The 13,626-nt window shown below is 36.2% G+C and overlaps 1 protein-coding gene across 5 annotated transcripts in view; it reads right to left on the reverse strand.

The window, feature by feature from the left end:
- Positions 1–13,626, reverse strand: part of LOC125229924 (prominin-1-A) — a 59,645-nt gene that overhangs the window by 11,832 nt on the left and 34,187 nt on the right. For 3 of the 5 annotated variants that reach the window (XM_048134873.1, XM_048134870.1, XM_048134871.1), the window contains exons 2-5: positions 9,645–9,868; positions 3,571–3,758; positions 2,963–3,058; positions 943–1,145 (exon numbers count right to left, since the gene is read on the reverse strand). In XM_048134873.1, the coding sequence (XP_047990830.1) occupies positions 943–1,145; positions 2,963–3,058; positions 3,571–3,758; positions 9,645–9,868 (711 nt within the window). The remainder of the gene's footprint in view (positions 1–942; positions 1,146–2,962; positions 3,059–3,570; positions 3,759–9,644; positions 9,869–13,626) is intronic. The other 2 variants (XM_048134872.1, XM_048134874.1) reach the window with 2 other exon arrangements.

Here is a 13,626-nt window from a genome sequence, read left to right on the forward strand (position 1 = left end):
AAACAGTGAAAACAATTTGCGCGCTAATACTTTACAATATTTTATAAACAAAATACCTGTGTATATTTTTCAGTAGATATTTTATGATCTTCATTAATTTTATACGGGATATAATGTTGCAATTTTTTTTCCGTGAAATTAAAATTTAAATAAACAGATACAAACCAAGTTGAATTTTAGTAACGAGTTTGAGTATAATACCTATAGTATGAAAGAGTGAACATAGTTAATGAATCTACGGTTGTACTCACAGCCCCTCTTCTAGGAGTTCACGCGGCGGCTGAACTCCGTGGCCGTGGTGGTGGTTTAGCCGCCGCGTGAACTTCTATGTGCCTGAAGAGGGGCCTCCGAATTGGCCCAAAACATGTCGCAGCAATAGCGATATAATAACGTGAGTACGACCGTAGATTCATTCATTATTTGAATATGTCTCACGAAACTTTAACATCAACATAACATATTTAGAAGTGCCGTGATTTTACATTCTTGTTATGATCCTGATTGAGACAAGATAATTATAATCTTGATATTTAGGTATTTTCCATTTTAAAAAATCTTTTTAAATCCATACTAATATTATAAATGGGAAAGTGTGTGTGTGCCTGTTTGTTTGTCCGTCTTTCACGGCAAAACGGAGCGACGAATTGACGTGATTTTTTTAAGTGGAGATAGTTGAAGGGATGGAGAGTGACATAGTAGGTAAGTAAGTAAGTAATTTATTTATAGGCTACCATTTGTCTCATTCTAACGCGAGCGAAGCCGCGGGCAAATGCTAGTAGGTAACAGTGGCGGGGCGTCGATACAACTCGATTCTCTACGGGTTCCCTAGAATTCTCCAGTATCTGTAGAAGTTCATAAAAATCAGATCCCGAAAACCCCTCCGGCTTTATCAACGAAACGCCACGCCACGCCACTGGTAGGTAATAATCAAAAGAAACTTACCAAGTCAAATTTCAATTGTATCTCTAAAGAATTCGTGTTTATAGTATCACAGAGCGGAGCGTCCTTAGTAGTACAATGCTTCTTCAGGTTGTCCAGCTGTTTGGTCAAGTCTCGTATTCGGTCTGATGCGGTCGATGCCAGCGCCCCTGCCCTGATGCTTACGTCACGGAGAGACGCAATTTTTGAAGCGATATCTTCACTTTCTGAAAATGTTGGTTTTGTATACTTATCAAGAGATGAATTAGATATGCATATGGACATGCATCTGATCTGTTGACGTTACTTTTGACACTAATCAGAAATCAGAATAGACCCATTCTAATCCTTTTACTAAAATTAGCAATTACAACTATTGGGTTGGTAAGAAAGTAATGAGCGAATCATTACCAATATTGTAATTTTTATTTAATTTATTATTTTAATCATTTATCAAAAATATAACGGCCTTCGTTATCTACTACTTGTCTCCATCGTTCTGGTAAAGAATGAATAGCATCGGCGAAGAAGTTCTTAGGTTTAGATTCAAAAAACTCAGCTATGTACTGTCGTAGATGGGCTTGATCATCGAACTTTTTTTCATTCAAGGCATTGCTTAGCGATCTGAACAATGCGTAATCCGTAGGTGCCAAGTCTGGAGAGTACGGTGGATGAGGTATCACTTTCCAACCTAGCTCCAATAGCTTTAGCCGAGTCACTTTTGCAATGTGTGGGCGAGCATTGTCGTGTAAGAAAAAACTTTAGCATGCTGTGGACGATTCTGAGAGATTTTTTGGTTTAAATTTTCAAGCTGATTACAGTATACTGATGCGGTAACAGTCATTCCACTTGGTAGGAGTTCCCAGTGAATAATACCATGAATATGCCACCAAACGGACAGCATAACTTTTTTCGGGTGAGGCTCTGTTTTTGGTGCCTCTATTCCTTTTTCGTTTGGAGCTAGCCACTGACGTTTGCGTGTGTGATTTATATATAAGACCCATTTTTCATCTCCAGTGATAAGATGGTCCAACCAGTTGAATGTGCGGTGAAAAGACAGAAGTTGTATGCAGATATCGGCACGGAGGTTTAGTTGATCTCTATCAAGTTCGTGCGGTATCCAAACACTGTATTTGTAGTTTTTTCCCAACTCGTGTAAATGTGTTTCTATGGTGACATGAGAGCAGCCTAACTCGGTAGCAAGAGTACAACTCGTTAGCCTCGGATCTCCTTCAATTAAGGTTTTTGATTTGGCTACATCAATCTTCACCGGTCGACCAGACTTAGGTTGATCTGATAATGAAAAGTCGCCACTACGAAACCGCTGGAACCATCGTTTCGCCGTGGCCTCAGACACAACTTCAGGAGCAACACGCTGACATATATTACGCACTGCTTCGGCGGCTGAATGGCCAGACTGAAATTCATATAGGAAGCAATGCCTTACATGCACTTTTAATTCGTCCATTTTCTTCCTTATATTAGCTCGGCGACAGCTAGTGAATGACTGACGAGCAACTGTGCGACTCGCCCTTTATATACTTTCGACCATAGAAGATTCTAGAACTCTCTCAAAAATTTTATGTGGAATTCAATCGATCGCTCATTACTTTCTTACCAACCCAATATTTAAGTAGGTATATGTTGTCTACAATTTTTGGTTTATAGAAAATTATACGCTTTTGTATTTATTTTTGGTTTATAGTTCACATTTCAATACGTTCAAGGATAAATCATTTAGAATACTTTTGGAGTTATGTCAATTCACGTCAGTTTAAAAAAATACTTTAAAAAACGACGGTTAATACGAATTTATAACTAGTTCCAAACACAATATGGGCGATTAGTAAGCACAGTAGGAACACAGTTACTAAAAACTAGCGGACAAAAGCAAAAAGTAAAAGTTTCAAATAAAATAATCAAATCAACTAACGCAAACCATATCGTAGCCACTCCAAATTCACAAATCAGCCGCCGAAAGCAAATCAGACTACATTTCTTTTCAACCCCTTTCAAAAGCACACTCTAGCGATCAAAGCCCAACCTGAGACGATATCGGCCAACGAGTCGAACACCAAGTCGATGCCGCTCTCAGAGGCGATGGCTTGTTGAACAGGCTCCCCCAAGAGAGGGCCCACATCTGAAATTAATGAATCCAGTTACGAAACTTGTTGATGTTTACGCTTCCATTCCCAATTTTTATTGACGCTGTCCGATTCCGGATTGGTTTGTAAATCGTTACAGGAATATTTAAAAGTGAGAGAGATTTGGATTATTACAGTTTTATGGATGTTGTGTTTAAATTTAAGTACTGAAATATTGCATCAAGAGATCTTTAAATGGGATGCGAGATTTATTTATAGGTCGACGAGTAGGTACTTCTACTTTAGTAAGTACTTACCACAATTCTCCCTTCAGATTTTTCTAGGCATGTATCTTAAAAGCTCACGCAGGTTTCAATGCATAGGAGCTATTTAATACTTACTTCTCAAATCCTAGACAGGCATGTACTACGATTTCCATTGGCGTCACCAAAGTATATGATGTAGCTCGCGCGCTGACGCAGCTAGCCAGGATTCTATGTCAGCACATTTAGATTACATTACGTTCTACATCATGTAGGTACATCCGGTTTCATCAGCATGAACTTACTTCTCAAGTCCTGTCTATAAGCATGTACTACTATTTCCATAGGCGGCACCAGTGTGTGGTGTAGCTCGCGCGCTGACGCGGCCAACCACGTCGCTATGTCTGCGCATGCACAGCTCACTATGTTCCTGCTGTCGGTCGCAGCGTCAGCAGCCTGCTCGTTACTTAGTGCCATGCCTGATATGAATACGCTGGAATTATAAGAGATCGTATGATCATGATGCATTTTGAAACAATATACCAATGAAGTAAAATTAATAATATAACAGCTTTTAAAACCTGCGTTTTGGACATCATCCACTACACACCTAATATATAATATTATTTGTATGTCTTTCCCATCACGGAACAATGGGAATTATTATTATTAAAGTGTGTAATGTTTGTACGTTGACTTGCCACGTCACGCTTAAGCCGCTGAACCGATTATGTTGAAGTGATTTAGAAGAGTTGAGACAATTAAGAAGGTTTGGTATGGATATAGCTTGAGGACCGTACGACAGCACTCTTTATTATATGTATATAAGTATTTATATATTATATATATATCGTTGTCTGAGTTCCCACAACACAAGCCTTCTTGAGCTTACCGTGGGACTCAGTCAATGTGTAAGAATGTCCTATAATATTTAATATCTGGGCAACCGAGCTTCGCTCGGTTCTGTTTCGTATCCTTGACATGTGTCGCCATCTAGTTCAAAAATGAATAGTACCTACATCGAGCGAAAGAATTCTCAGCCTTAACAACACAACTACTCCACACGAGATGGCGCGCATTTCGCCACAAAAACTCAAATAGTGTATTTTCTATTCGTTTTAGCCTTGACCTGTGTCGCCATCTAGTGTTTGCAATAAATAGTACTTACATCGACCGAAATAATTCTGTCTTAACAGTACAACTACTGCACACGAGATGGCGCGCGAAGAAAAACGCATGAAAACTCGAAAATTCGCGTTTTCCGGGACCTAAGGATAAGTTAGACCGATTTTTCACCCCCAAAAACCCCCACATAACAAATTTCTGCGAAATCGTTAGAGCGGTTTCCGAGATCGTCAGTGTAAATAAATAAATATATAAATAAATAAATAAATAAATAAATAAATATACAAGAATTGCTCGTTTAAAAGTATAAGATTTATTTTATTTATTATACTGTGGTACAGGGGCATACATATGGCAGTTTTCTTTCACTATCCTTAATCATCATCTATTACCTACATTCCCCGCAAACGACACCTGCAGGAAGAACTGATGAACCAAGTAAATATTTGACTTGAGTAAAATAAATAATAAATATAGGCATAATTGCTTACAACTAAATAGATCAACAAAAAAAACGATGACTCAGAACCAATTACAAAATTCCAATGGTTTTCAGGGTACGTAGCCGAATGGCACAAACGCTTACGAAACGAAACGCTCGTAGATATCTATTTCTATCACTCTTCCGTATTGGCGCGACAGAGCCAGGCTACCTTTCGCGGCGTTTCGTTTTCGTTTTGCGTCGCAGAAATGCCATTCGGCTACGGCACCTGTAGTTATTGCTCACAGTAAATCAAGTTAAAATATTGATAATGGGTTCCTTTTCATTTTACACTAGTAATATCCGCTAGTATTCACGAGCTATGAAAAAACACGATTCGCTACCGGTTCATTAATATTTATCCATGATATTTTTATCGATTTTTTATAGCCCCACGTTGGGCGCCAGTGCTACGGTTGACGGCGAGATAGAATAAAACAAACGAGTTTAAATAAAGAACTGGTTTATTCTCACCTTACTTACTCAAAATACTTCACTCCCCATTGCCCTGTAACTCGGAGCTATTCATTTATTTTCCACTTGAAAAAAGATCTATTAGACTACATTTATCGGATGCTTGTTTACATCTGATTTTTGTAACAGAATTAAAAATACAATAGTAAGATATCTTCATAATCTTCAAATGTAAACATTTTGAATGTGTTGAAACTGTATCTTGCCATGTGTTATTACATTATCTGCCACAACGTAGAACATAAAATTTAATAAAGTTTATTATCGTTAAGTTTTTTTTATACCACGTCGGTGGCAAACAGGTATACGGTCCGGCTGATGGGAAATGGTCACTGTAACCTATGGACGCCTGCAACTCAGGGGGGGAGTCAAATGCGAGTTGCGAACCAATAGAAACTTGTACACTCCTTTTCCATCCATCAGTTTCCATAAGGTGAGATTGTGGTCGAATGATTTACCTGTTTGTCATTAAAAAGAATATGATGAGAATATAATTTATTAAAATTAAATTTGAAAAATTGATATAAATAAATTTCCAAGATGCTACAGTCTCCAAAGGCACGGAAATCGTAAATAATAAATTGTGTGCTAGTTGTGAAGTTATGCGTAAGTAATTTTTGTTGTCCATTGTGTATCTGTAATTTTTTACATGCAGTTAGGTATGTCATTTATTTCTTGTTGTATTTGTTACGAATACCTAAACTTTTCCTATTTCGATTAAAATAGGTGGAAAATCTTAAATTGTCATCATTTTTATGATGTACTACTTTCCTCAAATGTTTACTTTGCAAAGAGTATTTTTTACAACGTTCCTGCTGAAATGGATTTTAATATTTCGGTACAACTTTTTCATTGCAGATTGGTGTTTGATGGGTCTTGCGAGTTTTTAAATTATAAAAGCGTGAAAGGCAATTCTCGATTTGAGCTGCGCACTTGCGCAGAGGGCGTTTATAATTTATTAAAACAGTCGGTTTAACTTTTAAACGGTGAGGTGTACTTGATAGAATTTACAAAGATTTCTCAGTGTTATGAGTTACAGTATCATCATCATTATCATCATCCTCCTTGCTTTATCCCGGCATTTGCCACGGCTCATGGGAGCTTGGGGTCCGCATTGACAACTAATCCGAAGATTTGGCGGAGGCAATAGTTTTTACGAAAGCGACTGCCATCTGACCTTACAACCCGAAGGGTAAACTAGACCTTATTGGAATTAGTCCGGTTTCACCGAAAAGCGACTGGCAAATATCAAATGACATTTCGCACATAAATTCCGAAAAACTCATTGGTGCGAGCCGGGGTTCGAACCCGCGACCTCCGGAACGAAAGTCGCACGTACTTACCGCTAGGCTACCAGCGCTTATGAGTTACAGTACTAGTAATAAAATTGTTGCAACAGGTTTTTTTTCACTTGACTAGCAATAGAGGACTTGTATTGCAATAAAAAAGTGGATAACGAGTGGAGAATAAGTGATCACATTAATATATCGCAATTGGCGACATGTTTAGAGTCATATATTATCGTGAGTATCCGTGTTTTTAACCGACTTCTTTACTAAAAATAAAGAAGAAAGAGGATATATATTTTATGTATGTTACCTGATTACTCCGAGAGTCGTGGTCCGATTTCATTTAAACTATCGTGAGACATATGCAAATATTTAGAATATGTCTCACGATAGTTTAACATCAGGCGGCTCGTCTGCTCGTTTGCTGCTTATTTAAAAAAAAACATCTAGACTATCTAGAGTTAGAAAGCTTTTCCGAAACCTAAAGTTTAAGATTTCATCCTCTGATTTATTTACATTTACAAACCTGCCCATTCGTTGGTGTAACGTTAGGCCCACCTGCACCAAACATTTAACTCGGTAACTTGAGGCTTAATCCACCATTTTATATGGAATTTGACAGATGACAGCCCCTTAACCCCGAGTTAAATGTTTGGTGCAATTGGGCCTTACATACATTGAAATCAGAATACCTACTTTTCGAGATAGGATCAGGCTTACCTACATAAATGTATTTTAGGTATGCTCCGTATTAGAACTTGCCACTTGCCATCAATAAGGTAAATTGATCATCAATTACATGTTTTCAACAAATAAAGAATTCTTTAAACCTACTTTGAATTAGGTGTAGGTATAGGTTGTGCGCTTTGTGCCAATACATTTATCTGGGCACGGAAAAGTACCAACTGAAATACGCAATGACTAAGAATCATTGTTTAGACAACGTCCTGATGACAGTGTACTTTAGAATTAGATCGGGAATATTTTCCGAATTTAACTGTTCATTTACAAACTTTCCATTAGGTATCTTCTTAGCTGCCAACTAAAACGATGACTTTGTTAATGAGGAAATCAAATTCTGGTGTCATCTCAAAGTGCCTAACTTTTAGCGGAGGTACATTCTGCTTATATTCAAATAAATTGATTTGACATTTCAATCAGTCCATCTCTTGTTCCAAAACACAAACCAGAGTGACTTACGGTAAGATTAATATCAAATTATTGTCAAATTTTAATAATATCTGAATGCCTCCCCTAGAGAAAATTGGTAACTGTGTCGGCACTTCATTTAAGTTTTCTCAACTTTACATTTTAGCCGTTTAAAAGTAAAAACTCGTATTTATATTATACCAGTTCTTTAAAAAGAGATTTTGTGATATGCGTCATAAAGTAGCTTTTAAAACGGGCTTTTTAGTTTGTTGCGTCATTGAGAAAATAAATGTTGGAGTAAAGTAACGCCAACGAGGCGAGTATTTCATTAAATTGTCGTGAATATGACGCGCTTTGAATGCGGATTGGGCAGAAATGGGTAAATAAATGTCATAATTTATAGTTTAATAAAATAACTTACTTAGCTCAAAACTATGGTTACATTAAATTACATTATTTCGTTTTAGTTATCTAAATACATGCTGTAAAATACTGTACATTCACTAAATGAGTAGCGCCCCTAAACGGTTATTAAATTTATTCACGTATCAGGGTGTACGAATGGCACAAACGCTCACGGAATGCTCACGAAACGAAACGCTAGTAGATATCTATCTCTATCGCTCTTGCGTATTGGCGCGAGGCGCAGAGCCAGACTACCTTTCGCGGCGTTTTGTTTTCGTTTCGCGTCGGAGAAATGCCATTCGGCTACGGGGCCAGGACAAACTGAGCTTCGAATGAGAATGTTTCGTCTTCGTATTTTCATGGAAATGCACGAACTATTTCAGTTAGTGATGCTATTTCAGCCAGACTCAGTTTAAGAAGTAGCTACGGCGTTGACCGAACTAGCATCTGTAAATGACCGAAACTAACTTAAAACATGCGTTTATCTTCACTGCAGTCCTCACCAAGATATTTCTTACTTACTAGAACCAAAAGTTACACTCATACTCCTCGACGTTCTCGCCATCGAGTAACGTATTAAAAATTTCATCATCATCATCATCATCATTTCAGCCATTATTCGCCCACTGCTGAGCATAGGCCTCCCTTCATGTACGCCACTTATCCCGGTCCTGGGCTAATCTCATCCAGAAGTGCCCCTCAGTTTTTCGAATGTCGTCGATCCAACGAGCCATCGGATGCCACGCGCTTCTTACATCCGATAGCGGCCACCATTCGGTCAACATTAAAAACTTATGGTAGCCATACTCGTTTCAATGCCGTTAGACAGGTATGTGACTTTACATTCCATCAACCCTTTCGCTGTGAACCACCGTCCACTCCCTTCCCTTAAAATAACTGAAAAAACCGGCCAAGAGCGTGTCGGGCCACGCTCAGTGTAGGGTTCCGTAGTTTTCCTTATTTTTCTCAAAAACTACTGAACCTATCAAGTTCAAAATAATTTTCCTAGAAAGTCTTTATAATGTTCTACTTTTGTGATTTTTTTCATATTTTTTAAATATATGGTTCAAAAGTTAGAGGGGGACCCCTTTTGCCTTTTGGAGCGATTATTTCCGAAAATATTAATATTATCAAAAAACTATCTTAGTAAACCCTTATTCATTTTTAAATGCCTATCGAACAATATATCACACGTTGGAGTTGGAATGAAAAAAAAGTCAGTCCCCTCTTTACATGTAGGGGGGGGGGACCCTAACAAAACATTTTTTTCCACTTTTTATTTTACCACTTTGTCGGCATGATTGATATACACATTGGTACCAAATTTCAGCTTTCTAGTGCTAACGGTTACTGAGATTATCCGCGGACGGACGGACAGACAGACATGTCGAAACTATAAGGGTTCCTAGTTGACTACGGAACCCTAAAAAGTAACATGTACTTTTCAATTACTTACCAACAAAATAATGCCAAAAATAAAATAACCACCACCAAGACGCGGCCATTGTAATCCGAGTCATCATCCTCAGGAAACAGGGCTCCAGTTTCTGTCTCGTCATCGCAGCCAGATTTGGAGAACAGTGATAGTATCGCTAGTATCAGCATGTATGCTGGTATGATGAAGGCTATGCAAGCGAATATCACAATTACTGCTAGGAATGTTGATTCCACTTTGATTGACTGGAAAGTATGGAAAAAAAAAAGAATGTTTAACAAAAAACTAACTCCCTTATTCATAAACGTACACTAAAGTTATCAAGCCGATAAAGTTCGTTTGTCCCTTTCGGATGTATTGGTGTTAAGAAAAGGACAAACGAACTTTATCGGCTTGATAACTTTAGGAACGTTCATGAATAAGGGGTAAGTGTCTAGCCTTTAAACAAAACAAGTTCGGTATTTTGTTCCTTAACTTAATACTTATTGCATTTTATTCCAATTTGTAAACTACTAACTCTGATTATATGAAATATTATGAGTATCCTTTAAATGTAGGTAATTATCTTTAAATAGTTGTGTCTTCAGACTCAGACGAAAACTTCTTGTGATAATATAAATAACAATAACAAAATACACATTCTATCTCTTTATAAACAGTAGAAAAATTAGTGCACCGCCGATACAATAGTTTTAAATACAGTTTAGTTCGTACTTATGTTCTAAGAAATACTGGCAGAAATAAATACATAGTATAAATCTCGCGCTAAAATAAGTTCATCTACAAAAAATATGTTTTTAAATAACAGATAATTATTTCTTAAAATCGCGACTAAATCATTCAGTATTTTGCCTTACCTAAATATTGAAATAAGAAAAGTGGCTTCAATGAGTACTAATGGGTAGTGACTAAGATATGATACAGTAATATACATCTAAGGTACTTAATACATATTTATTTTATTTATCGTATGGCGTAAATATACTCTATATGATATATACTTTAAAAAGTTTTAAAATATAGTTTTATGGTATGTACCTAATGAGCAATTAACTTCAGTAAAATAGGTAAGTGGTAATATTTATCATCGTCTAAAATTACTCCAAGAAAAGATACCCTCTTTAAAAATTACAGCATGACCAATATACGTCTTGCGTTAAGAAAAATGTGCTCTTCCGAAAATAAGTCAGGGGAATCTCGGCATAATCATGCTTTTACTGCGCCCGGAGGGTAAATTTCTTTCAGAATAAATATACATGAAATTACTTTTTTCCAAATTATATAATTTCGTGTAAGCACTCGGTCATTAAGCAGGAAATTACTTTTTTATGTACAATCCCTGCAGTAAAACTTCTCAGGGGAAGGAACCTATTCCGTTTGCAGGTAAAAAAAATATGAATTAAAATATCAATTATATAACTTGTTAATTCGTTTTGTATGTAATTTGTCTAATTTTACTTATGTACAATAATGTATTATTTAAACATGCATATATTCTTGTTATTCAACTGCTTGGCTAAGTTAAATTTGATACTTAGAATACGAAATCGGCCCAATTCAAAATTAATTTAAACTTCTATAAATTTGAATCGGGCCGAAAGGATTTAACAGATTATGGTAATATGATTCATTTGATTATATCTAACAAGTCCAAATAAGTTTTCAGTTTGTAGTCGTTAGAAATAAAAGTAAGTTAAATGAGATAAAGTTTCAGAAGGATTTTGAAATAGAAAAACGCGAGCAAATGACATCAGACAACGTCGACCGAATGTGTAAAATTCAACGTGCATTACGGACAGAGCAGAGCCATTAACACCAAAGGTTTGGGCACTATCATGTTGCCGGAAGCCATCCTTTTAAAGTGTCAGGGAACGGGAATCGTACGGTCAATGCAGACAACGGTCCCTGTTAATAGCAGATTGCTAGATTTACTAGACTAAACCCTTTATTTACTATGAATTTTTGATGTTTTAAAATATGTTAGTCGATAGTTTTTACGTCAGAAAAAACTTAGTAGCCACACCAACAGTAAACGTCTCGGAAAATGTACAGTAAACGGCCATAACGAATGCACATCGGTTTTTCGTCTTCGTAGAGCGTTGTCTCTTTCTTGCTTATGTGACGTTAAATAATTGACTCTTTCCAAAGGCCGATATGCATTTTTTTATGGCCGTTTACTGTAACTATTGGACCGAAGATAGTCCGTCGTTATTTCTTTTTCTTGTGTTTTTTTTTTTCATTTTTAATAAATCTTTATGTCTAACGAACATGGACACAGTCATAGTATAAGCTCATCCATACTTGGGCCATTTTTTTCAAAGTTGTCCACCCCACTTTTTTTTAGATTTGGAAATTTTTATGTGGTTTCTACTCAGAATCGCGAGCTCTTTCAATTCTTATAGGAGAAAAAATTGTCCCAAGGTTTTTTTCCCATTCCGTTACCATTTTTTCATACATTTTGTATGGTGGTAACGGAATAGAAGGTTCGAAAGAATGTATGGAAATATTGGGACATTTTTTTTCTTCTATCAGGATCGAAAGACCTCTCGATTCTGAGTACTAATCGCGTAAAAAATACCCATGTTACAAAAAAGTGGGGTGGACAACTTTGAAAAAAATGGCCGACTTACAAAAGTATTAAATGTTGAAAGTGGGCCATCTTAAGCGCCAGTACTTTATGTAATTTTCAGTGATAGTAAATAAATATTCACTTTCTCCATACAATGAAAGCAATTTTTCGTGAGTTTTACGCTACCGAGTAACGTATTCTAAAACTCATGGTAGCATAGATTTACTAGACTAGATAGAAGTTGATAGATGCGTCACAATCGTCGCTAATTACCTCTCTCAGATACTAATTACATAGATACTTATATAAACGTATTCTTTGATTTTAGTGAGTTTGCATCTGTTGTTGGAGGGCGATTTTTGAATCTCGCATACGGGATTTTGTCACTAAAATACCGGTTGAAAACGGTGACTTGCCTGTATTATTTTCAGTGACAATTTTCTGAATTCGAACGCGTGAGACTCAAAAATCGGCCCGCTGATCACGTAAATAATAATGACGTTAGAATGGATCCAATAAATTGCAATTATAATGTTAGATGAAATAATACAAATTAAAAATTATAAAGATAAAATAGTTAAAAAAAAAGTAAAAAAAAATGTATTGTAATCCCTTTTCTTTATACTTTTTTACGAACGATGAACGTCTAAAGAGTAAATACACCGTGTTTCCGGTAACACTCAAAACCTCAGACACCCCAACTGATTTTTATTTTTTTAAACTCATCTAGAGTATTCATCTTTTAATCTGATGGTTACTTTTTTTTTAATTGAATTTTTAATTTTTTGTACAGCTCTACTTGACTTTTAGCTCTACAATCAATAAAATAATTGCTAACTTCCACCATAAACCACAAAACTATTTATTTGTGTACGTTACTGCAACGACATAAGGTTTACCAATAGACAGCTAAGATGTCACTGTAAAACACTTTAAAGTTTTGTCACAGTAAACTTCAAATTGGACAGGTAATCAAATTTAAACCCAATGTTTAAAATGACAAGGTTGTAATTAGGTACGAGTTCAATTTGTTATGACTTATGATAAACATTAAGATTAAACTGACAAACAACGTCAAACTCGTAGCGAAAAAATAATCGTCCAAGTAACCAGCCAGTATTAATACCCCTAAATACTGAAAAAGGTAAACAACCTCTAGCAATGCGATATACACAATGTTGTCTTACGAGTACAATAGAATAGGCACGTAAAAAATAACTAATAATACAAATTTAAATAAAAATATTACCCCCATCAAGATATAGCTGAATCGATTCTACTCTCGATTCTGAACAAACTGTTTTCAGGTTTTTAGTGTTAAGTGAAACACGGTGTATAGCGTTAGACAAAACATAAAATACAATTACAGGAGAATTCTGGAGTGTCAAATAAATGAAACAGTCTTCGAAATTTTAATGAAATAAACCCGTTCCA

The sequence above is a fragment of the Leguminivora glycinivorella genome, chromosome 9 (genome assembly GCF_023078275.1).
Source record: "Leguminivora glycinivorella isolate SPB_JAAS2020 chromosome 9, LegGlyc_1.1, whole genome shotgun sequence".
NCBI classification, from domain to species: Eukaryota; Metazoa; Arthropoda; class Insecta; order Lepidoptera; family Tortricidae; genus Leguminivora; species Leguminivora glycinivorella.